This window comes from Schistocerca piceifrons, chromosome X (genome assembly GCF_021461385.2).
Source record: "Schistocerca piceifrons isolate TAMUIC-IGC-003096 chromosome X, iqSchPice1.1, whole genome shotgun sequence".
NCBI lineage: Eukaryota > Metazoa > Arthropoda > Insecta > Orthoptera > Acrididae > Schistocerca > Schistocerca piceifrons.
Genome location: NC_060149.1, coordinates 693,641,309 through 693,669,173, shown reverse-complemented (window position 1 = coordinate 693,669,173; position 27,865 = coordinate 693,641,309). Strand labels below are relative to the sequence as shown.

General features: G+C 44.3%; 1 protein-coding gene across 1 annotated transcript; it reads left to right on the top strand.

Moving 5' to 3' along the window:
- On the top strand, nt 1–27,865 carry LOC124722622 (heat shock 70 kDa protein-like). Its single transcript, XM_047247757.1, has 3 exons — nt 1–74; nt 5,092–6,097; nt 27,797–27,865. The coding sequence occupies exons 1-3, from the start codon at nt 1–3 to the stop codon at nt 27,863–27,865; spliced, it is 1,149 nt and encodes a 382-aa protein (XP_047103713.1).

Sequence of the window (27,865 nt, the reverse complement as noted above, 5' to 3'; positions counted from 1 at the left end):
ATGGCAACTGTGCAATCGTCCAAGCTTGCAGCAGGTGGTGGGGACGCCCGGGACACATACAAGGTTGAGAACACGTGAATTCGTTGTTACTCAGTGAATAAGATGAGCATCTGTATCAGTGTTGTTGCCACAAGCTATTGTTAACATATCAAGTAATAAGGGACTTACAAGATTCAAAGCCCAGAGTTTAGTTCTATTGTACCTCAATGTTCAAAGGCAAAGTAATTCTCAAAAATTTTGCTTGCACATTGTAACGTATTATACTCAAAGTACACGTACGTAGCAGCTACCCCTGAAACAGCCCACGCACGGGGTTTTCATCTTTAAGCCCTCCAGAAGTGGTTTTACATAGTGGTTGGCGTACGCTTAGAAACGAACTGGTGCGTCACATACAACATGCTCCTTCTCTTGGTTTCCGACAGCAGCGCCCTACAGCTGCAGTTGTTTGTTATATCTGGAAACAAAACACAGTCTGTTCACAAAAATGGACGGATGTAAAATTGCTACGTTAGCTCTGTTAAAACGCACGTTTCCTCCCTTGCCCATAGGCTAGCTATGTTGTTGTCTTTGCAGGATAAGCAGATAAAAACTTCAGTATCGTAAGGCACAGTGTAATGTTCCATATCCAGTGAGTAAGAATATCTGATTTTAAAAATTCCATGATGAACAGTGGGACACAATTTTACAACAGTCTTCCTCATAAGACAAAAATTATTACATCATTCTTAGTTTTTAGTAGATCTCTAAGGCCATTCTTACAAATTACCGTTTCTCTTCAGTGACATAAGTTTTAGAAAATTTGAAGTACAACCCTTTAAACAAGAAAGGGCGAAATATCCTACTACAAATAGTGCAGGATCTCTTGTAGACAAAGCGAAAAAGCGAAAAGAGAAAAAAATTATTTTAATTCAATCTTAGGGTAAATTTCTGTATGGTAGAAGTGTGTGTGTGTGTGTGTGTGTGTGTGTGTGTGTGTGTGTGTGTGTGTGTGTGTGTACATGTCATTTAATGCATGTACAATCATAGTCAAAAGTATCCGAACGACCTGAATTACATTTCGACAGTAAGTGACGTTTCAAATTCACTACCACGCTCATTAGAATTTAAGTTAACTAACTTCGTCACGTAAGTAATTCCAGCAACTTTAAATATTTTTATGTAGAAGAGGTTTTGGATAATATCTGCTCTCCTGAAGTTCTAGCACAACTTGAAGTATCTTTACATCCTAAAAGGTTTTCCCACACCTGTGAAACGTTGTTCCTGATACGAGTGGTTTGTCATAAGCTTGATGTTGAAATAACCAGTTAAAAGTAACGCGATTAACAGCAGCAAGCATCCTGTGGAAACCACAAAATTAAAATCTTATCACCAGTAATTTCTCTGTACTCATGATTCAACAATTATTTGAACCTTAAATGACATGAAGCACATTTTTGTCCTGCATCTGTGTTCAAACCAAGTACCTATAGCTATTGATAAAATCTTCTCTGGTTGACAGTCGATTCAATGCGTTATTCTCTAGCAACTTTTCAGCAAGTTTCTTACTTGCCATATTCAGGCGAAGTGCTGTCTTCGCCTGAAGATGGCAAGTAAGAAACTTGCTGAAACGTTGCTGGAGAACAACGCATTGACTCGATTGTCAACCTGAGAAGATTTTATCATCGAGATTGGACGAGAAAGTCTGCATTCTCACCTATATCTATTGTAAATAAGCAAACATATCGTGCCTAACCGAGACTCGATTACAGCAAAGTTCGTCGTTAGTGACTAGGCATGAAGAATCGAGAAATATCGAAGTTTTCACCAGTATCAGTTAGCAAATCTGCCTGGAATCCTCTCACCACCCTTATCTTCCCGTTAACTAATCATGAAAATCGTTTAATATAATGTAGAATGACAAAGTTTGCATGTGTTTAAAACGACGTGTTATGACGTAAAGTTTTGCGACAGGGACTCGAACCCAGCATGTAATTTAATTGTTAACCAAGTAAAATTACTGTTAGATGAATTTTTTCACCAGCAGCAAGATGTTTGTTGAAATGAGGATAAAATTTTTTGCCTGACCGGGAATCGAACCTACACCTGCCGTTGTTGTTTTCTGTCCACGAATTGTTTGGTCACCAGTAGTGAGATGTGTACATGTTTGACTAGAAATAACGGCACCTATCATTTTCGTGTAGGTCAGAAAGCAGTTTTTCATAATCGTCAAATGACTGATGGAGTATTTCAGACTTCACTTATTATAATTTATTAATTCATAGGTGCTTCTCTGTTACTTATTTTCATGATTTTTTCGAATTATGGACTTGGAAGAATGGAAACATTGGATGAACACCTTACAGAATATTCTTATTTGCTTTAAGTATTTCTCTTCAGAGCAACGGCAGAATACCCAGGCACAAAAGCTGATAAGAGTCTGGTTAATTTAAGTGTAAATATGGCTTTGGTGTCATAATTTATGAGACATCTACAGTGGGTATGGCAGGTTGGGGGAGGGAGTGGGAGTGAACAGTCGTGTGGTAGACTATACCACTTGTTTATCGCCTCGCTAATGGGGTGACAGTCTTGCGATGGAAATAGTCATTGGCCGAAAGACGCCAGCACAAAGAATTTTGAAGCGATTTGCTTTCATGTACTGGCACTATGTTGTGTGTAGGGTGATGGGGTTGGTGGCGTTGATGTTATTCACGCACTGTTGAGCAATTCTTTCAAAGATAGAAATTAAGTATGGCCAATAATCTGACGTAATGGTAATTTGACGTTATGATTCAGCATATGGATAGTCTCTGTAAACTCTAGAATTGTCTGCACGTCTGTGCCGCAGCAATAGAACTCGATAATTCTCGTATGATTATTGTGGTAGCTAAGAGACGTCGTTAACATTAAACCGCCAGAGGATGAAATAGTAAGTCTGCGCAAGCGATGCATAGAACCTCAGCATCGGGTTCACCTTGCTGAACCTCCTGTTATTTCGAAGTTCTCTCTGTTTTAAGCAAACTGCTTGTTAAAAAGATCTTCAGGACAGGCGCTTTTTGCTTTCATTGACAAAGTATCACAGCCGATATATTTTAATCATAACGAAAAGATGATACGTATCTTCCTTTTAGTATTTATGGAGTGAATGACAGTTTTACTCAGGATGACTTATTCTAGACATTACTATCAGCGTATTGTGTTCCTTTTTCCACTCTCTCATAACTGCTTCTCCTTTCACGTTACCAGATGTTGGAAACGAAGATGCGCTGCATTCATTCCCTAGTTTAATTTTCAGATGAATTCTGAGCCTGCATTTTCTGTCCTTTCTTATGTTTTCCAGCATAGTAGCCTTTACTGATGTGGAGCTTCGTATTATTTGTAGCTCACGAAGTTTCCCTGTGATATTAGTTTTGCCATGGATGGTATCGGGGAATGAAGACTCCTACGCCATCTGTTGGCGTTCTGTCAAGTCTGTACATTGTGCTGCCCTCTGCAGTGGATATATTTCTACGATAACTGTAAAATGGATTCCAAAGTAGTTATCTCGAGAGTAGTGCTTCCAATGACACTTAGTTGGAGAGATTCGATCAGTGAATGGTGAATGAAACTCGATTGACTCCCTGTGTCCAGGATGGCACGTGTCTGTTTGCTCTTACCAGTGGGTCCTGTGATACTCACACGAGCAGTCTGCAGGTATGTGAAGTTAGAAGTCATAGTTTCAATTTTATTTACTGTTGTGGTATGGCTACTGCAGAATCTGTCCAGTCCAGTGCAGTTTTCAGTTCAAGCTTCGAGATTTTTTGTTAACTTGAAGTGTGCAGCAACATGTTACAGACAGAACTTCAATATAGCTCAAAAATCTTGTTTCGTTACAAATGTTTTCCATTTCAAATCCATGTAAATTGTTGTTTGGCTTTAATTAAAGAGCTGTTCAGAAGAAAAAAAAAAGGAGCTATCAACACACGCAAAATTCGTGGAGATACTGTACCACACGAAAATTACGTACCAACAGAACGCCAACAGATAGCGTAGGAGTCTTCATTCCCCGACATCTCTTCATGTTCTCCCGGGTTTCGGCACCAAAATGTTGCTACATACTAGTGAAATCAAGGACACAGTAAAACTTCTGCTCACACACACCTTTATTCTCACACGTCCATTTTACAGTTATCGCAGAAATATATCCACTGCAGAGGGCAGCACAATGTACAGACTTAACAGAACGCCAACAGATGGCGTAGGAGTCTTCATTCCCCGACATCAGTGAAAAATATCCTCAGGACTTGTAAACAAGTCAGTGTTCATGGACGATTTCGTAGCCAGTGTTAGAGACAGCGACACCGCTGCAACTGTTTACCATGAACTGACAGAACTTTTCCAGCAGATAAGTCTTCCATTGTCCAAATGGGCGACTAATTCGAATGATCTGAAGGCAATATGGGATGTCAAAGGCCTTGAAACAAAGCCCACATGGAATTGTTACTAATTTCCCACCATTCAGAAAGTGAGCTGGCGCCAATGCAGTGTCGCTCTCTCCTTGAGTGATGGGTCGTGAGTTTATTGCGGCTTCTATGCTGATCAAGGTGGTGTTTAAGCTCTCTTCATCCACCTGGGAGCGACCAAGAACTTTCCTCAGGCAGCGCTTGACTGAGCCTATCATGCGTTCCCACCAGCCTCCCCACCAAGCCGCACGTGGTGGTATGAATTTCCAAGTGATTCCATGGTGGGCACAGTAGAGCTGTACGTCAGTATGCTGCATGGTTTTGAAAAGCTCTGCCAGTTCTGAGTTGGCTGCATGGAATGTTGTAGCATTGTCTGAGCCTGAGATCTTGTCTTTCAACTTTTCGTCTTCCACAGTAGACTTCATGTTGAAGCAGTAAGACTCGAGTCCATTTTTCGCTGCAATAGTTGCCTTCTGCTTCTCGTCTTCAGCGCGGTAACGTTCAGCTTCATTGACCATGCGCTCTATTTCTTCCTTGCTCAAACGGCCCTTGTCATTTGTAATTGTGATTTTGTTCTCCTTGCCAGTTGATTTCTCCACAGCAGTTACATTCAAGGTACCATTAGCATCAATATCGAAAGTGACTTCAATTTGAGGCACACCTCGTGGGGCAGGTGGAATTCCTGTCAATTCGAATTTACCCAGAAGATTGTTGTCCTTTGTCATGGCACGCTCACCTTCATACACCTGAATGAGCACACCAGGTTGAGAACTGCCTGTGAAAGAGCAAAACGTACACTATATTCGTCAACTCAAGCCAGCATTGAAATAGATTCCCTCTACGAGGGTATTGACTTTTATACATCTATAACAAGAGCAAGGTTTGAAGAGCTCAATGCTGACTTGTTCAGGTCAACTATGGAACCTGTGGAGAAAGCACTCCGTGATGCGAAGATGGACAAGCCTCAAATTCATGACATCGTGTTGGTTGGTGGGTCAACTCGTATTCCAAAAGTACAAAAGTTGCTTCAAGACTTCTTCAGTGGCAAAGAACTGAACAAATCAATTAACCCAGATGAGGCAGTTGCATATGGAGCAGCTGTACAAGCAGCAATATTGGCAGGTGACAAGTCTGAAGAAGTGCAGGACTTGCTACTGCTCGATGTTACACCACTATCACTTGGTATAGAGACTTCAGGTGGTGTGATGACAACTCTTATCAAACGAAATACCACCATCCCAACAAAGCAAACCCAGACATTCACAACATATTCGGACAACCAACCTGGTGTGCTCATTCAGGTGTATGAAGGTGAGCGTGCCATGACAAAGGACAACAATCTTCTGGGTAAATTCGAATTGACAGGAATTCCACCTGCCCCACGAGGTGTGCCTCAAATTGAAGTCACTTTCGATATTGATGCTAATGGTATCTTGAATGTAACTGCTGTGGAGAAATCAACTGGCAAGGAGAACAAAATCACAATTACAAATGACAAGGGCCGTTTGAGCAAGGAAGAAATAGAGCGCATGGTCAATGAAGCTGAACGTTACCGCGCTGAAGACGAGAAGCAGAAGGCAACTATTGCAGCGAAAAATGGACTCGAGTCTTACTGCTTCAACATGAAGTCTACTGTGGAAGACGAAAAGTTGAAAGACAAGATCTCAGACTCAGACAATGCTACAACATTCCATGCAGCCAACTCAGAACTGGCAGAGCTTTTCAAAACCATGCAGCATACTGACGTACAGCTCTACTGTGCCCACCATGCAATCACTTGGAAATTCATACCACCACGTGCGGCTTGGTGGGGAGGCTGGTGGGAACGCATGATAGGCTCAGTCAAGCGCTGCCTGAGGAAAGTTCTTGGTCGCTCCCAGGTGGATGAAGAGAGCTTAAACACCACCTTGATCAGCATAGAAGCCGCAATAAACTCACGACCCATCACTCAAGGAGAGAGCGACACTACATTGACGCCAGCTCACTTTCTGAATGGTGGGAAATTAGTAACAATTCCATGTGGGCCAGAGCCAGCAACTAGAAAGGACCTTGCCAAGGAGTTCCAACTCAGACAAATGGTCAATGACGAAATCTGGCGCAGTTGGAAGACAGAATACCTCCTGCTGCTAAGACAATATCATGAGGTGAAGGGTTATCCTTCGCAAAGGAAACCGAGAATTGGAGAGGTTGTTCTGCTCCAAGAAGACAGCAAACCACGGCACTTGTGGAAGAGGGCTGTGGTAGAAGAAGTGCGGCATGGCAGAGACACTAAAATACGGTGCATCATCCTCCGCCAGCCAGATGGTATGAAGATCTGTCGACCGGTCCAGCTGGTCATCCCCCTCGAGATGCACCAGGGTGGGGAGGATGTCGGGGAATGAAGACTCCTACGCCATCTATTGGCGTTCTGTTAAGTCTGTACATTGTGCTGCCCTCTGCAGTGGATATATTTCTACGATAACTGTAAAATGGACGTGTGAGAATAAAGGTGTGTGTGAGCAGAAGTTTTACTGTGTCCTTGATTTCACTAGTATGTAGCAACAGATGGTATGTTGTCTCTTCACGTGTGTGCCTGTCTTTAATGGATAATGCCGCTGACATCGATCTCAGTAAAAATATTTTTTAATTCTACTATTAGAAAAAAGATGTTTTGCCTATCCATAACGTTTACAGTATAACTACTGACCGACGAGTTGCTACCTGGATGATACGGAATTAGCCTATAAAATTCCATTGATATGTTCGTATCATTCCCGTTAAATAATTTGAGTGATTTTCACATAATGTGTGGAACTAAATATTCAATTTATGGTTATGATATTAGGGAAGTCATTTGCAATGGAAATTGCAATTACTCTCATCTTTGGTATTGCGGGCTTATCTGTCCTAGCAAGTACCGGAGCAAAAAGTTAAAGCGGAACGCTGCAGTATTCTGCTAACTGTGAGGTAACATTGTCGCCTGCAAACTGGAAGCTTCTTTGGTCCCCAGTCCGTCTGGCTGAAGTACACATTTTTAGCCGTTTCGCAACAGAGCTGCATGCAGTAAGATCGAAAATCAATAAGGAAATTTCATTTATTTTATTTATAAAATGTTGCATTTCCATACTACTTCAATGTGACACAGGACAGCAACTAAATACAGGCCATTTCGAAGTCCAGAATAAGTAATACACTCCTGGAAATTGAAATAAGAACACCGTGAATTCATTGTCCCAGGAAGGGGAAACTTTATTGACACATTCCTGGGGTCTGATACATCACATGATCACACTAACAGAACCACAGGCACATAGACACAGGCAACATGGCATGAACAATGTCGGCACTAGTACAGTGTATATCCACCTTTCGCAGCAATGCAGGCTGCTATTCTCCCATGGAGACGATCGTAGAGATGCTGCATGTAGTCCTGTGGAACGGCTTGCCATGCCATTTCCACCTGGCGCCTCAGTTGGACCAGCGTTCGTGCTGGACGTGCAGACCGCGTGAGACGACGCTTCATCCAGTCCCAAACATGCTCAATGGGGGACAGATCCGGAGATCTTGCTGGCCAGGGTAGTTGACTTACACCTTCTAGAGCACGTTGGGTGGCACGGGATACATGCGGACGTGAATTATCCTGTTGGAACAGCAAGTTCCCTTGCCGGTTTAGGAATGGTAGAACGATGGGTTCGATGACGGTTTGGATGTACCGCGCACTATTCAGTGTCCCCTCGACGATCACCAGTGGTGTAAGGCCAGTGTAGGAGATCGCTCCCCACACCATGATGCCGGGTGTTGGCCCTGTGTGCCTCGGTCGTATGCAGTCCTGATTGTGGCGCTCACCTGCACGGCGCCAAACACGCATACGACCATCATTGGCACCAAGGCAGAAGCGACTCTCATCGCTGAAGACGACACGTCTCCATTAGTCCCTCCATTCACGCCTGTCGCGACACCACTGGAGGCGGGCTGCACGATGTTGGGGAGTGAGCGGAAGACGGCCTAACGGTGTGCGGGACCGTAGCTCAGCTTCATGGAGACGGTTGCGAATGGTCCTCGCCGATACCCCAGGAGCAACAGTGTCCCTAATTTGCTGGGAAGTGGCGGTGCGGTCCCCTACGGCACTGCGTAGGATCCTACGGTCTTGGCGTGCATCCGTGCGTCGCTGCGGTCCGGTCCCAGGTCGACGGGCACGTGCACCTTCCGCCGACCACTGGCGACAACATCGATGTACTGTGGAGACCTCACGCCCCACGTGTTGAGCAATTCGGCGGTACGTCCACCCGGCCTCCCGCATGCCCACTATACGCCCTCGCTCAAAGTCCGTCAACTGCACATACGGTTCACGTCCACGGTGTCGCGGCATGTTACCAGTGTTAAAGACTGCGATGGAGCTCCGTATGCCACGGCAAACTGGCTGACACTGACGGCGGCGGTGCACAAATGCTGCGCAGCTAGCGCCATTCGACGGCCAACACCGCGGTTCCTGGTGTGTCCGCTGTGCCGTGCGTGTGATCATTGCTTGTACAGCCCTCTCGCAGTGTCCGGAGCAAGTATGGTGGGTCTGACACACCGGTGTCAATGTGTTCTTTTTTTCATTTCCAGGAGTGTATCTTACTAATTAATGCTGATATAGACATGCTCCTGTTACAGGTGCTTTAAGCTCCATTAAAATCCATATTTCAGTTGAATTAGTACAGTGCAGACTTGAAAGGTGTTGTTCATTATTTTATTGGACAATACAGTAAGCATCAGAAAGAAATTAATCATAAACAGTATATTGTCTCCTAATATCTAAAACAGTCTAACAATACTCAGGTGTTAACCAAATCCACGCCCGTAGAAACCTACTGGATTTGACTTAAAGACATCGTCAAACCAGGTTGGAAGTGTATTACCGTTCAAACAGGAATTTTCTTGACTGTATTTCGTTAAGGAGCTTGGAAGGTAAACATTTAAGAGCGTCATATCAGAAGAATAAGTGCATTATGGATGACTTTCCTAACTCATGGATAGTTTTGTTACTGTAAACGGCCGGCCGTTGTGGCCGAGCGGTTCTAGCTGCTTCGGTCCGGAACAGCGCTGCTGATAAGGTCGCAGGTTCGAATCCTGCCTCAGGCATGGTTGTGTGTGGTGTCCTTAGGTTAGTTAGGCTTGAGTAGTTCTAAGTGTAGGGGACTGATGACCGCAGATGTTAAGTCCCATAGTGCTCAGAGCCATTTGAACCATTTGAGCTGAAAACGCCAGAGAGCCTTATGTAACTCCTGGAAATGGAAAAAAGAACACATTGACACCGGTGTGTCAGACCCACCATACTTGCTCCGGACACTGCGAGAGGGCTGTACAAGCAATGATCACACGCACGGCACAGCGGACACACCAGGAACCGCGGTGTTGGCCGTCGAATGGCGCTAGCTGCGCAGCATTTGTGCACCGCCGCCGTCAGTGTCAGCCAGTTTGCCGTGGCATACGGAGCTCCATCGCAGTCTTTAACACTGGTAGCATGCCGCGACACCGTGGACGTGAACCGTATGTGCAGTTGACGGACTTTGAGCGAGGGCGTATAGTGGGCATGCGGGAGGCCGGGTGGACGTACCGCCGAATTGCTCAACACGTGGGGCGTGAGGTCTCCACAGTACATCGATGTTGTCGCCAGTGGTCGGCGGAAGGTGCACGTGCCCGTCGACCTGGGACCGGACCGCAGCGACGCACGGATGCACGCCAAGACCGTAGGATCCTACGCAGTGCCGTAGGGGACCGCACCGCCACTTCCCAGCAAATTAGGGACACTGTTGCTCCTGGGGTATCGGCGAGGACCATTCGCAACCGTCTCCATGAAGCTGGGCTACGGTCCCGCACACCGTTAGGCCGTCTTCCGCTCACTCCCCAACATCGTGCAGCCCGCCTCCAGTGGTGTCGCGACAGGCGTGAATGGAGGGACGAATGGAGACGTGTCGTCTTCAGCGATGAGAGTCGCTTCTGCCTTGGTGCCAATGATGGTCGTATGCGTGTTTGGCGCCGTGCAGGTGAGCGCCACAATCAGGACTGCATACGACCGAGGCACACAGGGCCAACACCCGGCATCATGGTGTGGGGAGCAATCTCCTACACTGGCCGTACACCACTGGTGATCGTCGAGGGGACACTGAATAGTGCACGGTACATCCAAACCGTCATCGAACCCATCGTTCTACCATTCCTAGACCGGCAAGGGAACTTGCTGTTCCAACAGGACAATGCACGTCCGCATGTATCCCGTGCCACCCAACGTGCTCTAGAAGGTGTAAGTCAACTACCCTGGCCAGCAAGATCTCCGGATCTGTCCCCCATTGAGCATGTTTGGGACTGGATGAAGCGTCGTCTCACGCGGTCTGCACGTAGAGCACGAACGCTGGTCCAACTGAGGCGCCAGGTGGAAATGGCATGGCAAGCCGTTCCACAGGACTACATGCAGCATCTCTACGATCGTCTCCATGGGAGAATAGCAGCCTGCATTGCTGCGAAAGGTGGATATACACTGTACTAGTGCCGACATTGTGCATGCTCTGTTGCCTGTGTCTATGTGCCTGTGGTTCTGTCAGTGTGATCATGTGATGTATCTGACCCCAGGAATGTGTCAGTAAAGTTTCCCCTTCCTGGGACAATGAATTCACGGTGTTCTTATTTCAATTTCCAGGAGTGTAGTATCAACACATGATAAAGTTTTGTGGGCCGTTTTTCTTACAGTCTTACAGTGCGACTAATATGTGTCTTAGTTGTTGCCAAAACGACCAGCTGTGGTATGCACTTCCCTGGGGAGGTTTTCGATTTACAACACCCTTTTTTAGTGACCATAGGTAAAATATTATGCTCACTTTGCGCTATTCTCGAGGATATGCTTTTTGTTAGGGTTCAGCCTTTAATTCTTCTTAAGAAGTCAATATAAAGGCAGCATAATCAGTCACCAGTAGGAATAACGCATTGGAATTCTCAATGAGCCAATTGACGACGAGTAAGGAAAAATTCGTTAATAGTCACCCCTTTGATGTTCGTTGTTTTAAATTGGAGTACTACTGCTCCCGACTTCTGAACCTTGCCTGCTAAATGCAAACGTCGCACGACGCTTAAATTGTCGCACTCCATCACATATGACTGTTACAGTGGCATCCTGAATGTGCAAAATTAGTCATGGCATTGTTTCTTGAAGCAAGAAAGTCTTTTTCTGTTGTGTTTTGCCCAAAACCACTCGCCCCACACGCAACACAAAGGCTCAGAGCTGCCTCTGTTGCCTTCACCCCTTTACTAAAACCAAAGCGAACATGATGCCGCAGATGTTAAACCTTTTTCCACTTGCGACTATATTTTATCACACTTGAACAAAGTTCATAAGTTTCTGGCATGCGAAATCCAAACCGAAACTGCGAGATAAATAATAGAACTTCAAATAAGAAAATAACCGTTGATAAATATACTCATAGCGCCACGCCACGTTTACCTAGTCGGAGGCGTCTGACGTTGGTGGGCGGGTAGCCAGTAGCTGCTTTCGGACGAGGAAACACTTGAGTGTCGACTGTTCTGGCCTTGACGCAGTCACGAGCTGTTTGATGGAAGTGTTTCTGGAACTTTTTGCTATTGCAGGTGGATTAGAAAATAAAACGAATTATGTTTGAGGCTCCATCAGAGTAATAACAGTAACAGATATGGTATATGTGATTCAAAGAAACTAGGGAATTGAGTGGACTCGAAAGCGCGACTTCACATTTACATAGCACAGAAGCCTACCACTACAGCACGAGCAGATACGTTTCTGTAACACCTAGAGAAGACTGACAAAAGTTCCTACATATTCTTTTGCCTCCTACAGTGTTACCAAATACTACTTATCGCTGGACTTACAATTCAGAGGTGCGGCTGGGAGTATTGGCCGCCTTAAGTAAACTACTCGGACTTCATCTCTCAGTTAGCCAGCTGGCGGCCAGATTTTGTGACTAATACTAGATGAAATATTGAAAATGGCTTCCATTTAACATGTAACACTCAGTAGGTAAAACTCATTGTTTGAACACAGATTTGAAGGTAAAACTCATTGTTTGGACACAGATTTGACATTTGCCACTTAAGCTAAGATTGCTCTCTAATGTCACGTTCTAAGTAACCTACATTAGGAAATATGGACGTAATGTAAAACATATACTACACCAGTGTCGTGTTAGCTTAGTGGAGACACTACAGTTTGTAAGTCTTTTTCTTCATTTCCTTATTCCGATTTGCAAACGGCCAGAACGAAATTCAGTGATTAAATCATATGAAAAGCTCTGCATCATAAGCCATATCACAACCTCCATTCAATACATCGTACGATTGAGCAGAAGATTCTGTTCTGGAAATACTGAATTACTTCAAAATAAGGCTCAGAAAAGGCTCCAAGGGACAATTAATCACAGTAATTTCCCTATTGTTTGTCGTTTAGGGGATCTTCACCTGAGACAAACGTTACGGAACCTATGAACATACTGAGGCAAATCTGGAGGCGAAGACCGTAAGGTATAGCAGAATTACACACTTTTTCATATCTTTCTTTTTCTATCTGCATCAGGACAGATAAATTTTCCTTGTAAATAAAGATTTTGATTACTGTGTGATATACTTGAATCATTTTACAACTGTGACTGAAACAAAAAGTTTTCTTTCATTACATCAGACTTTCGTAGCAAGACAGTTAGGGTAAGTGTATAATTCAACTGTATTTTCTAACACATTTCAATCGTGGTGATAGAATGTATGCTTCATAGATTCTCAACCAATTTTCTGCATGAGCAACAGCCACATGAGTAACTTCGCATGTTGAAATTTTATGACAATTGCGTTAGCAGCTATTAAATTCTCATCTCTCAGACACGGATTCTCTAAAGCAAGCAGATCTGATAAAACCTAGACGAATACTTACTGTGTCACTTCCAGCTAGCTTACTCTCTTCATAACTCCGCCCATGGAATTCGGAGTCAGATGGACTGTCTGCATTTCCGTCGAAGACACTCTGCGCCACTTTCACTCGGTACATAATTTCTTTTTCATGGAAAAGGGGTGACAGAACATATCATATCATATCAAATCAAATCATTTCGTAAGCGTACTGTGCGCCGTTGGTAGAATGGCGGGGCAGTTAAGCCGTTCAGTTTCTAATCTGCGGGTAGATGTATCGTTATGAATTTTAATTGGTGGTGAGATTTAGTTTAGGAGGACAACGTGAATTATTAAGTATTCACAACTTTAAAGTGTAACGTGCACACCGCCAGTCACGCACCACTTTTTCTCTTTATGTACTGTGATTTATGCTTGGCATTAAAAGAATATATCTCCATTGTGTTTTAGTCGGTATTGGTGTCGTGCCTACAGATCCATAAAGAGAACACAAGTTAATATGATGTTTTTTTTTCGTGTAAAAAGCTAAATACTTCCTCTTTGATGCTTTCATCGGCACTTGCGTCATGTGTCATGTGACAAAAAGTTTAGTTTCATGTTTGTTTCAGTTTCGTTGATCACAGGTTACAAAATAAGTTGATGTCAGGAACCTATTGAACGACTGAAAAGAGTGAAATATACAACATAGTTCTTATGAATAATTTACTCCCCTTTAAAAAATAAATTAAGGCAACAAGTTTCTGGATGAGTCTGTCATTCTGTGGCAACGCTTCCCATGCGTCATGAACTGTTTCGGACAATGCTGTCTTGGTTGTGGCTTCTGATTTTCCACAACCAACAATTTTCTCCATCTACCCACACGTGCTCTATGGCACTGAGGTCAGCACCTTTGGGAGACCAGTCCAACAGCTCAACGTCTCCGCTCATCTAAAACAAATGTTTTCCACATTTCGCTCTATGGACATTATTCTGCCTCCTGAAAATCTCTTACGAACAGAAGGAAGCATTATGGTCTCCAGTATTTCTGAATTAGTAATGACTAGAAAAAGAACTGGCCAGTTGCCACTGAACGTAGCAGCTATTTGCTCCGAATTAAACACTGCCATGTATTTTGACCACTGCTTCTAAAAATGACAAAGAAATATTAAATGTTTCCTACAAGCACACGTCTAGCAGCAGCAGTATAAAGAAGCTGATAGTGATAATGGCAGTAACAATCAAAGTATTTGGTCACTTCATACTCTCGATCTAAGAAGTTTCTTGAAGTAGTGAAAATTGCAAAATGGCCTCGAATCGAGGCAATGGTGGCGAAAAGTATCTTTACATCCCACAGACATTAGATTAACGTAATTTCCTTGTCAGAAGCCTGTAGTTTCTTAGTTGAGAGATACGTATTTTAAACGCACACGAACAGATCTCCTTCGCCTCTGGTAATTCCAAGTGAAGAAAGACAGGTTGCACCGTAGTTCAGTATCCGCATAATAAATATCATATCGCTTCGCTACCAGATGGGGCAGAGCCCGTAAGGCTGGACCATAGCAGAGGGGGGAGTCACGGCAAACAGAAACTCTAACGTCAGTGAACTTCCTTACACTAGAAACTTTATTTAATTTAATGACCCAATGCTCATTTAAGGTCACAGAGCTCTTATTTTATTTGATCTTGGGACGTTGAAAAGTTTGGTGCTGCATTGGGATTAGAATTTGAATCTCTACTTTTGTGGTATTTGACCCACATGGGACGATATAGCTTTATCATTTCGTTGTTTTCCCCAAGACACCAAGCTGCTATAGGTTTCCACGAAAGGCACATATATATGGGTTCCAATACTGTTCCAGTACAAAAATATACAAGGTTTCATTCCAAGCCTTACTACACGCACATCGGACTACTAGTGATAAATAATTTTCGTTTCTAATGTCGCTTCATGTGTTGTCAACAAAAACGATAGGTGCCGTTATTTCTAGTCAAATATGCACACATCTCACTACTGGTAAGCAAACAATTCGTGGATAAAAAACAAACGAGGTAGGTGCCGGATTAGGTTCCAGGTAAGGCAAAAAACTGTATCCTCAATTCAGACTCAAACACCTCGCTGCTGGTGAAAAATTCAATATCTAGCATATGATTCCACTTAGTTAAAAATTTGATTACGTGCTACGTTCGACTCCCCGTCACAAAAACTTAGGTCATAGCACTTCGTTTTAAATACGTGTAAACTTTGTCATTTCACATTATATTCAGATTTGCTAACTGATACTGGTGAGAACTTCGATATTTCTCGACTGTTCAACCCTAGTCGCCAGTGTCGATCTTTGCTGTGATCGAGTCTCGGTCAGACATGATAGCTTTGCGTTGTTACAATGGCCATAGGTGCTTGGTTTCAATATAGCTGCAGAACAAAAACGTTCGTCATATCATTTAAAGTTTAAATTGCGCACAAATAATTGCTGAATCGTGAGTACAGAGAAATTAGTGGCGATACAATCTTAATTTTGAGGTTTAAACACAGCAGTTGACGCTGTTAATTGCGTTACTTTTAACTGGTTTTTTCAGAATCAAGTTTATGACAAACCACTCGTATCAACAACAACGTTTCACAGTTGTGAGAAAACCTTCTAAAGAGCAAAAATACTTCGAATTGTGGTAGAACTTCAGGGGTCCAGATAATGTCTCAAAATCTCTCGTTTATAGAAATATTTAAATACACTCCTGGAAATTGAAATAAGAACACCGTGAATTCATTGTCCCAGGAAGGGGAAACTTAATTGACACATTCCTGGGGTCAGATACAACACATGATCACACTGACAGAACCACGGGCACATAGACACAGGCAACAGAGCATGCACAATGTCGGCACTAGTACAGTGTATATCCACCTTTCGCAGCAATGCAGGCTGCTATTCTCCCATGGAGACGATCGTAGAGATGCTGCATGTAGTCCTGTGGAACGGCTTGCCATGCCATTTCCACCTGGCGCCTCAGTTGGACCAGCGTTCGTGCTAGACGTGCAGACCGCGTGAGACGACGCTTCATCCAGTCCCAGACATGCTCAATGGGGGACAGATCCGGAGATCTTGCTGGCCAGGGTAGTTGACTTACACCTTCTAGAGCACGTTGGGTGGCACGGGATACATGCGGACGTGCATTGTCCTGTTGGAACAGCAAGTTCCCTTGCCGGTTTAGGAATGGTAGAACGATGGGTTCGATGACGGTTTGGATGTACCGTGCACTATTCAGTGTCCCCTCGACGATCACCAGTGGTGTACGGCCAGTGTAGGAGATCGCTCCCCACACCATGATGCCGGGTGTTGGCCCTGTGTGCCTCGGTCGTATGCAGTCCTGATTGTGGCGCTCACCTGCACGGCGCCAAACACGCATACGACCATCATTGGCACCAAGGCAGAAGCGACTCTCATCGCTGAAGACGACACGTCTCCATTCGTCCCTCCATTCACGCCTGTCACGACACCACTGGAGGCGGGCTGCACGATGTTGGGGCGTGAGCGGAAGACGGCATAACGGTGTGCGGGACCGTAGCCCAGCTTCATGGAGACGGTTGCGAATGGTCCTCGCCGATACCCCAGGAGCAACAGTGTCCCTAATTTGCTGGGAAGTGGCGGTGCGGTCCCCTACGGCACTGCGCAGGATCCTACGGTCCTGGCGTGCATCCGTGCGTCGCTGCGGTCCGGTCCCAGGTCTACGGGCACGTGCACCTTCCGCCGACCACTGGCGACAACATCGATGTACTGTGGAGACCTCACGCCCCACGTGTTGAGCAATTCGGCGGTACGTCCACCCGGCCTCCCGCATGCCCACTATACGCCCTCGCTCAAAGTCCGTCAACTGCACATACGGTTCACGTCCACGCTGTCTCGGCATGCTACCAGTGTTAAAGACTGCGATGGAGCTCCGTATGCCACGGCAAACTGGCTGACACTGACGGCGGCAGTGCACAAATGCTGCGCAGCTAGCGCCATTCGACGGCCAACACCGCGGTTCCTGGTGTGTCCGCTGTGCCGTGCGTGTGATCATTGCTTGTACAGCCCTCTCGCAGTGTCCGGAGCAAGTATGGTGGGTCTGACACACCGGTGTCAATGTGTTCTTTTTTCCATTTCCAGGAGTGTATCTAAAGATTGCTGGAATAACTTTACCAGTCGCTGTGGCCGAGCGGTTGTAGGCGCTTCAGTCTGGAACTGCACAACTGCTACGGTCGCAGGTTCGAATCCTGCCTCGGGTATGGATGTGTGTACTGCCCTTAGCTTAGTGAGGTTTAAGTTGTTCTAAGTTCTAGGGGACTGATGGCCTCAGATGTTAAGTCCCTTAGTGCTCAGAGCCATTTGAACCATTTGGAATAACTTATGTGACGGAGTAAGTTAACTTAAATTGTAATAATTATTATGGTGATTTTGACATGACACTTGCTGTAATAAAATTGATTTTACAATAGTTGAGGAAGGTCTAATGTCTAATGACGCATTTCTAGGTATTTACAGTATCATGGTGGTGGTTTACATCTGAACTGATTACCGTAAAGAACAGTGTTCCCTAGTGATGTCTTGTGGTATATATACTACTAGCCATTAAAATTGCTACACCAAGAAGAAATGCAGATGATAAACGGGTATTCATTGGACAAATATATTATACCAGAACTGACATGTGATTACATTTTCACGCAATTTGGGTGCATAGATCCTGAGAAATCAGTACCCACAACAACCACCTCTGGCCTTGATACGCCTGGGCATTGAGTCAAACAGAGCTTGGATGGCGTGTACAGGCACAGCTGCCCATACAGCTTCAAAACGATACCACAGTTCATCAAGAGTAGTTCAAAAAATGGTTCAAATGGCTCTGAGCACTATGTGGCTTAACATCTATGGTCATCAGTCCCCTAGAACTTAGAACTACTTAAACCTAACCAACCTAAGGACATCACACAACACCCAGTCATCAGGAGGCAGAGAAAATCCCTGACCCCGCCGGGAATCGAACTCGGGAACCCGGGCGTGGGAAGCGAGAACGCTACCGCACGACCACGAGCTGCGGACATCAAGAGTAGTGACTGGCGTATTGTGACAAGCCAGTTGCTCGGCCACCATTGACCAGACGTTTTCAATTGGTGAGAGATCTGGAGAATGTGCTGGCCAGGGCAGCAGTCGAACATTTTCTGTATCCAGAAAGGCCCGTACAGGACCTGCAACATGCGGTCGTGCATTATCCTGCTGAAATGTTGGGTTTCACAGGGATCGAATGAAGGGTAGAGCCACGGGTCGTAACACATGTGAAATGTAACGTCCACTGTTCAAAGAGCCGTCAATGCGAACAAGATGTGACCAAGACGTGTAACCAATGGCACCCCATACCATCACGCCGAGTGATACGCCAGTATGGCGATGACGAATACACGCTTCCAATGTGCGTTCGCCGCGATGTTGCCAAACACGGATGCGACCATCATGATGCTGTAAACAGAACCTGGATTTATCCGAAAAAATGACGTTTTGCCATTCGTGGACCCAGGTTCGTCGTTGAGTACACCATCGCAGGCGTCAAGGGTAGCCGCAGCCATGGTCTCCGAGCTGATAATCCATGCTGCTGCAAACGTCGTCACTGTTCGTGCAGATGGTTGTTGTCTTGCAAACGTCCCCATCTGTTGACCCAGGGGTCGAGACGTGGCTGCACGAGCTATTACAGCCATGCGGATAAGATGCCTGTCATCTCGACTGCTAGTGATACGAGGCCGTTGGGATCCAGCACGGCGTCCCGTATTACCCTCATGAACCAACCGATTCCATATTCTGCTAACAGTCATTGGATCTCGACCAACGCGAGCAGCAATGTCGCGATACGATAAACCGCAATCGCGATAGGCTACAATCCGACCTTTATCAAAGTCGGAAACGTGATGGTACGCATTTATCCTCCTTACACGAGGCATCACAACAACATTTCACCAGGCAACGCCGGTCAACCGATGTTTGTGTATGAGAAATCGGTTGGAAACTTTCCTCATGTCAGCACGTTGTAGGTGTCGCCACCGGCGCCAATCTTGTGTGAATGCTCTGAAAAGCTAATCATTTGCATATCACAGCAACTTCTTCCTGTCGGTTAAATTTCGCGTCTGTAGCATGTCATCTTCGTGGAGTAGCAACTTTAATGGCAAGTAGTGTATTTTGAATAGCCACACGACAGTACTGCAAAGAGAGTAGAGGATCTGAGGGACAGTTACGATATGTGGGCTGCATGGAAGTCAGGCGAAACGCAATTCCGGTCGTTTGGATACTTTTGGTTTTAATAGTACATGTATGCTCGTGCTAAGAATCACACCCATTATTTACAAAGGAATTATGTATTTCACAATCTGGAAAGATTTTTATGAATAAATAAATGAATATTAAATCATCATCAATCACGGAGTGACGTAGAAGGCATTCTTGCATTCCGTTGGTTCGTATTCCCTCGCATGTCCACAAAATCTGACAAACTCATCCTGAGTTTATTCTGTTAAATGAATAAGAAGGTTCCAGAATCCTTTAGAAACATGAAAGCAAATATAAATATATTTTTGCATCGCATGCTGTGAAAGAAGTCCGCTAGATTTCGTATCTTCTCACCTTTATCCACTACACTACAGCGAACTTGTGTAATTTGCGACCATTTCTTTTTTGTAGTCTTTAACTGTTACTTTATGGTCAGCTGATATTTAATTATAACAAATCATATAAATTTGACGTGTTTTTCATTAATCTTCAGTGTAACATAACGTTGATAAGGCATAATTTCCTAACACAAGCTATAATACGAAAATTCTTTAACCACCAAATCGCACCACCAATGACATGTTTTACAGAGATACTGAATGTGATGCTGTATTGAATCAGTATACGCTGATCTGCCTGAACATATGACTACCGACCTACCATCGATATAAGCCCGTGCAGGCGATAGCAGCGCCACCTGGCGAGGAACGACTGTTAGTCAGACACACGCACTGTGCTTGTAGTATCAGTGAGCGTGCTGTCCGTGCGTAGAATGAGGAAGGCAGGAAATCTATCTGAGTTTGACCGATGGCAGATTGTGATGGCCCGGACGCTCGCCAAGAGCATTTCGGAAACTGCACGACTTGTTGGGTGTTTGAAGAATGCTGTGGTGAGTGTCTTCAACAGGTGTCGAAAGCAAGGTGAAAGCACGTCCAGACGTCGTGGGGTTGGGCGGCCACCCATCATTATAGATGTCGCAGATTGGGCAGATTTGTAAAACAGGTCAGGCGGCGAACTGTGGCGGAACTAATGTGAGACTTTAATGCTGGGCTGAGTACAAGTGTGTCTGAACACGCAGTGCACCGAACACTTCTAACGACTGGCCTCGGCAGCTGAGGACCCATGCATGTGCCAATGTTAATACCACGACATCGGAAATTACGACTGAAGTGGTCACGTGGCCATCGGCGATGGACGTTGGCGCAGTGTCAGAGCGTTGCATGGTCTGATGCAGCCCGATATCTTCTTCGTCATACCGATGGGAGAGCGCGAATCTCTCGTCTTCCAGAGGAAGACACCTGTACAGCGGGACAGGGACAAGCTGGCGGCGGCTCCATTGTGTTCTGGGAAACATTCACATCGGCATTCATGGGTCCAGTGAAGCTTGTGCAAGGCTACATGACGACAGCAGAGCATCGTACACAGGTTGCAAACTACGTACGCCCCTTCATGATGATCATGTTTCCAGAAGACAGTGGCATTTTTCGACGAGATAATGGGCCATGTCTTAATGCCAGGCTTATGATGGAGTGGTTCGATGAACGCGGTCTCGAGTTCCAGTTGATGTGCTGGCCCCTCAACTATCCAGGTCTGAACCCTATCGAATACATCAGGGATGAAAGCGGCGTCAGAGCTCATCAATCCCCCCCCCCCCACCACACACACACACACACACACACACACACACACACACACATCCCACCCAGCGACCTACCAATGTCACCTTGCATCCATGCCACGACGCGACGCCCCTGTTATCCGGCTATTAGGTAATGTTCCGGATAATCAGTGTATAGTCACAGAACGTAAGTTATAATATAAATCTGATCTAATATGAACTTCAACTAAAGACAACAATAACCAGTATTGCCCCTCAAAAGTTCTGCTTGCGATGTAGAACGCGATATTGCATCTTATTGGCAACGTTCCTGTCAACGAAACAAAAATCTCACTTCTCATATTCTGTCTTTCACACAGCAGACTGCTGTGGAACACGAAAATCTACAGCAGACTGCTGTGGAACACGAAAATCTACTTTCTGACGTCATAAAACGGGACTAACTCCTCATTCAGGAGCTTGGCTGCAAGAAGCGTCAGAAATTGTTTGACGCCTTCGACGCAAGATGTAAGAAGTAAGACGCAGGGAATCGACGAACTGTGAGCACAGCGCAATGGAAATGGCTGCAGATGTACGACGATGTTTATTGAGATTCGGATTTACCTTTGATTCAGAGAGTTGGAAAATAGCAGATGTAGACCAGTGGTTGCTGGGAGAAATTCGATTTAAGGTCAATGCAACATTACTCATTCAGTGTATTTTCTTGTCTAGCGTGATGTACATAAAGGTACGTGTGCTTACAGATGAAATTTGCGAATATACTTTAAGGACGAAAGTAAATAAGTGATGAACTGCACAGAATATTGGTAGTGCTACCATAATTGTGCTACTTAGATTCTCTTAAACCTTAAGCCGACTAGCACCAAACGTTGGCCAGAGAGGTTGGTTGTTCTATTGTCCTGAACCAGAAGGCTCTTTCCACGATGGCCTAGAAAAGAATGTCCAGACTTCAAGTTGTCGGCACTCAACTCTATACTCCCATAAAAACCCTACATGGAGGAAATGCTGTTGCCAATGTGGCAGGAAAGATCTGTTGCTGTGTTCGTGAGATAGCAGGGGAAAGCGCACATAACGTACCTTCCGTTGTATACAAAAACAAATTTCTGTACACAAAGTTGGCACTGCGGCGAAGCAGTGTCGTGATGACTGGTGAACTTTACGCACCAAGAGCTCTGTCCATATTGATGCAATACAACTGGCTGAACTACGTTTTTAGAGAGAACGCAACAAACTTTCCCACGCAAGTGAGGTGGTGCTATGGCGTCTGAACTTTTGAAGTCACACAGAAAAAATAGAATTTCATCTTCAGTTATTCTCTGAGGGCTGTTAGGCGGCCATGGCATAAACTAAACCCCGGAGGCGCAGGCGCCAGCCCGGCTTTCAATAGCCGCAGACGGAGTCGTTGCCTGAGATCCACGAACTGCCCATTACACTCAATACAGACCAGCTTGACCTAACGAGATGCAGTGAATGTCTTTCTGCCAACAAAGGAGGCAATAGACACACTTCCCGCGGCACCGCCCACTGTCGTGAGTGCAGAGTTGCCTCCTCCGTCACACTGCTGCAGTATATTCACTAGATTATTGAAATTTGCAGGGATTAGAAATTTATTATTCACAATCTCATTTTACAGTTCGAACTGGCAACTGGCACTATTGGTTGGCAACACCCAGAGATGAGCTTCCACATCTTTGTCTCTCTCCTTCCTCTTATCTCCTTTCTGTGCCCATCTCCTCCTCTGCCCTCTCTGTTTCCATCTCTGTACATTTAACCTTTACCCTCCCTCTTTCCATCTCCTCCTCCTCCATCTCCTATCTGTGTCCACCTCCTCCTTCCCCAACTCTGTCTGTCCATCTCCTCCGCCCCGCCCCTTCTCTCTCAACGTTATCACCCCCAACCGAATAGGAGGTTGGTGGTTCCTACCCACGCAGTATTCCTTTCCAGATAGTAAGTAATGTGTGCGCAATGTTTGATTGAAATCAGTGAGTGGTTTAGGAGCAGATGCGGAACATACATATATACACACATATGTACACACATCCATACATCGATTTTTATGATATGTAAGGATATAAAAGAGCATAGGTTATTTAACTATACTGACGTGGGCTAGGCATTACATCGTATTTCGAACTTAGTTATAATACACTGACAATTTATCGTGGGGTACATTGTTGCATTGTAGTAAAAGGTTCTAAACTTTTTGAGCATAGACGATATATACACATTCAGTTAAAAATTGCGAAAATAAAATTGCAGTGATAGATGTAACACGACCTGCTATAGCACTTAGGCTGCAGGCATAATGATAATGGCAGCAAATAAATACATTATCATTTTTAGCTGGTTCACTGTACATCAGAGCCTCCGAGTCCGACGCGATTTATACCATTGTTGTATCGTTTTGCATTATTCACTAGCGTTATTTAATGAAACCTGCAATACTTTCCAGCTAGAGGATACAGGAAGTATTTCATAACGAATGCGTTCGTCTTATCGGCGTAAATTAGGCTTATGATCGTTTTGATGCATTTTCGCATTCATGTTTAGGCCGGGAGATATAACACTATGATGTTTTTCCTTAGGACTCGCCGCACGGGGTAGCCGCTTGGTCTATGGGCGCCTTGCCACGGTTCGCGCGGCTCCCCCCGTCGGAAGTTCGAGTCCTCCCTCGGGCATGGGTGTATGTGTTGTCCTTAGCGTAAGTAGTTTAAGTTAAATTAAGTAGTGTTAAAGCCTAGGGACTGATGACCTCAGAAATTAGGTCCTATAGGAACTTACCACAAATTTCCAAAATTTCCTTAGGACTCGTCTAGTCTGCTGCCGGACACTGTGCTCCAGAGTGGTTTCATATTTCACATTTAGGAAAAATCGGTGTTTAGCTAAACACAGTAGTGAGGACAACGGATTGCATCAAATCTGTCCCTTTTCACTGTTTGTCAACTTGAAACATCCCCTTCAAAAAATTCATGAATTACTGTGCTGGTAAACCTCTACGTTACTCGATTTTCAAACAGCTGAGCAAAACTGAGCCTACTCAGACATTACTCTCTTTACTTATTCTGATCAACACTAAACAGGCACACGATATTTTTAGCGCAACGCAATCTGACTTCCAAAAATTCCTTCAAAAGAATGGCCCTGACTAACAGTAACCTATACCTTTCACGAATCACTTACCTTACAAAAATCTTCGTTACTCAAACTACTGCAACACAGCGAGCGCCAATACTGCCAGCTAAACAAAAGATTCTAGCTACTGAAGGCACTAACTACTGTTAGTCATAGTCAGCAAATGAAAGATTATGATAGAGAACAAACAATGTATTTACCTTAATAATGTTCAAAAGTCATCAGTTCTAGATATCCAGTATTACAAATTTACTCTTTCTGGCGGACACGTCCAGATTGTCCGCTCTTAAAATTCTGCCATCTCTCTCCCCACATCCACCACTGCTGGCGGCTCACCTACAACTGCCCAACACTACAATAGTAAATATTCCAACAACGCAAACCAGCCACAGACTGCACACAGCACAGTCAGTGATTTTCATATAGAGCGTTACGTGACGTTACCAACATAAAAACCTAAACAGCCAAATTACAAACTTTAAGCAACACTGCACCTCCAGATCTTCGAAGACAAATGCCCTCCTCCAGGAATACGAAAACTAATTAAAACTCCTCAGTTTCCAGTGATTGCCCATGAGGAATATCAGACCCATATAATACCTGGCCAAGAACATCCGGCAAGGAATTACCACAATGTGCTTCGAAAACAGTTAATAGGAATCGTACAGGCCATATAATCTGTGCTGAAAGCCTCCACCGATGGGGAAATGCTTCATCTTGATTGTGGCAATGAACATTAGACCATCAAACACAATGTAACAAGATGTAGTATACGAACTTATCCTGGAAATCTAGAACATTTCTTTGAAGTGACAGAGGCAGCACTTGAACTGATTGAATATTTAGATATTAATTTGTAGATTTACTCGTTTAATTCTATTTATTTCGTAAAATAGTGTAATTCATGTGTGCAAATTGCAGTTCGCTTTGTGTTGCGGTGCGTTAAATAAATAAATAAATAATCCTCATAATCACGACGAAATCGTGTCACTGAAGTATCAGACCGGAAAATGACAGACACACGCTAGAAGGAACGGAGGAGTAAGAGTGAAAAAAAAGGAGCAACAGTAGCAGGCATTGGTATAATATTTATTTACAGACACAATGGTCGCTTAAGTCGAACACTCCGTGAGACATTCGTAGAAACAACGCAGAATAGCAGGAAGTGATCATTAACATAAATGTAAGCCCGCCCACAGCCAAATTATGCGGACAGGAAAAGAACTACTAACTCCACGTCGAACAAGACGTGAATAAAGCAGAAGAAACAAAGAGAGATAATTCATCACGAGGAGGGGGAGGGGGGAGCATAATCACAGGCAGTAAAAAATGTCACGCAACCGTTTCACACTGGCGCCAGCAATCAGTTAAACTTTTGTGCCACATTTCCTCGTCGCTAACACTCGCAGTAAACGGCGGATATTCAATATGGCCGCGAGTTCGTTGAGTGCAACTTCCACATCTAAACGTTAGACGCATATTCGATATGTGGTTTTCGCACTCACGCTGACCAATAACGATAGCAACCATTCATTAATTACCGAAAATTGTATTTAGCCAAATCGGTTTCCAGGTTGCCGTCATATTCAGTGACTTTCATAATACATGCAACAATTTTAGGAACTGGGGGTACTGTGTCCTGAGTGATATTCTTAGGTAAGGTAAAAACCAAATATTAGAATGAAATCACTACACTGGGTTTACAGAGCACAGATGGATAATGCTGAGTATTACATAAAAGAATAGAGCGAATACGCATTCGTGCTCGAAGCGAATTACATCTTGCAATGCACTCCATAAATCAGATTTGCTCTACCCAGTTACATTACGTTTAGTTAGAGGCTATATACATAAAAACATACATAAAACGTGCGAAAATTTTGGCAGATGCACTCCAGCCACTTTAGCGTAGTGTATTCCTTGGTGAAATATATGTTACAAGTAAGTCAGATACGTATGCTGAAATGTACATGAACTCGCACGTATTATCTGAATCGTGTGCTGGTTAGGTTGCTCTCTGAAGGACTTGTGTGATGTCACCTGGTTTTAACTGTAAAATGGATTTTTTCTCATATTTCTTATAGTACAGCCAATAAAATAGTAATTCTCTGTATTCTATATCCCATTTGGACGTTCAGACTTAATAATAAAAATATCCTTGTTCACTGTATCTCATGCAGATGGTTCAAATGGCTCTGTGCACTATGGGACTCAACTGCTGTGGTCATAAGTCCCCTAGAACTTAGACCTACTTAAACCTAACTAACCTAAGGACATCACACACATCCATGCCCGAGGCAGGATTCGAACCTGCGACCGTAGCGGTCGTGCGGTTCCAGACTGTAGCGCCTTTAACCGCTCGGCCACTCCGGCCGGCTTCATGCAGATTTCGCTACTTCCAAGCATAGCGTAATATCGCTGTCCGTCTCAGAAACGCTAGTTGCTTTCGTTGTGGGCGACACAAGTATTGCAAATGTTTGGCTTATAGGACGCCACCGCTGCATTTCCAAGAAGAGCAATTAGAATTTTCACAATAGCAGTTTTGTATGTTTATATCAGTGCTTCATCAGTACAAGTGTTCATATTTTATTTTTATTAATAAGTGTACTTTCCGTATTCACGTTTCAGGTTTGTCGAGGTCCACAGCGTCGTGGCTGTTGCGGAATCAACAAACGTAGACTTAAACATAATTCGGTAAACATTCTATTCTAGAGACGCTATACACTATGTGTGTTTATAATTCACGAGTGAAGATACTATTTGTTCGTGTATCGTGTCGCAATATCAGCAGCCAACCGCGTCGTAAAACGGTTACGCATGTACTAGTGGTACAGATAACCAGCGTCATTCAATATGAGCCAATGTTAATTACATGAAACTGAATCAGTTACCAAACGCAGAACTCAATATGCGAACGGTGACTTTCAAATGGTCGGGGAGTTGGTGAAAGTACAATAAGATTGGACAGCACATCAATAGGTCGTGATGTATTGCAAACAGACCACTGTGGCTGAAGCATTAATTACAGTTTGTGACTGTTGCTTTATTCAAACGGTTTCTGGATAGTACTACTCACAATTTGTGTGTGTGTGTGTGTGTGTGTGTGTGTGTGTGTGTGAGTGTTTGTAGAATATAAGCCGATTTTCACCAAATATTTCTCCTCATTACGTGTATGCATCTCCAACCTTTACGTAAATAAAGAATTACAGTACCGGTACCTCCAAGCACCCAGGAGACAGATAGGTATGTGTGATATAGGTAGATGATCGTTATATATTTTGATTCACGTACTAGAATGTGTAGTTGTGTGTGTGTGTGTGTGTGTGTGTGTGTGTGTGTGTAATTTCGCATTTTGAGGTTTGCTAAATTATCCCTTGTACCCATGGTATCTTACATATTGTGACTCCACCCTCAGTGAGTTCTCTTTACTTTACTGTAGAATGTAAGTAACATTCAACAAACAAGATCTGTTGCAGGAAAATAAAAATGAATGCAATGAGGGAGGTGTAACAGCACCGAAAAATGCCAGGAAACAACCAACATGA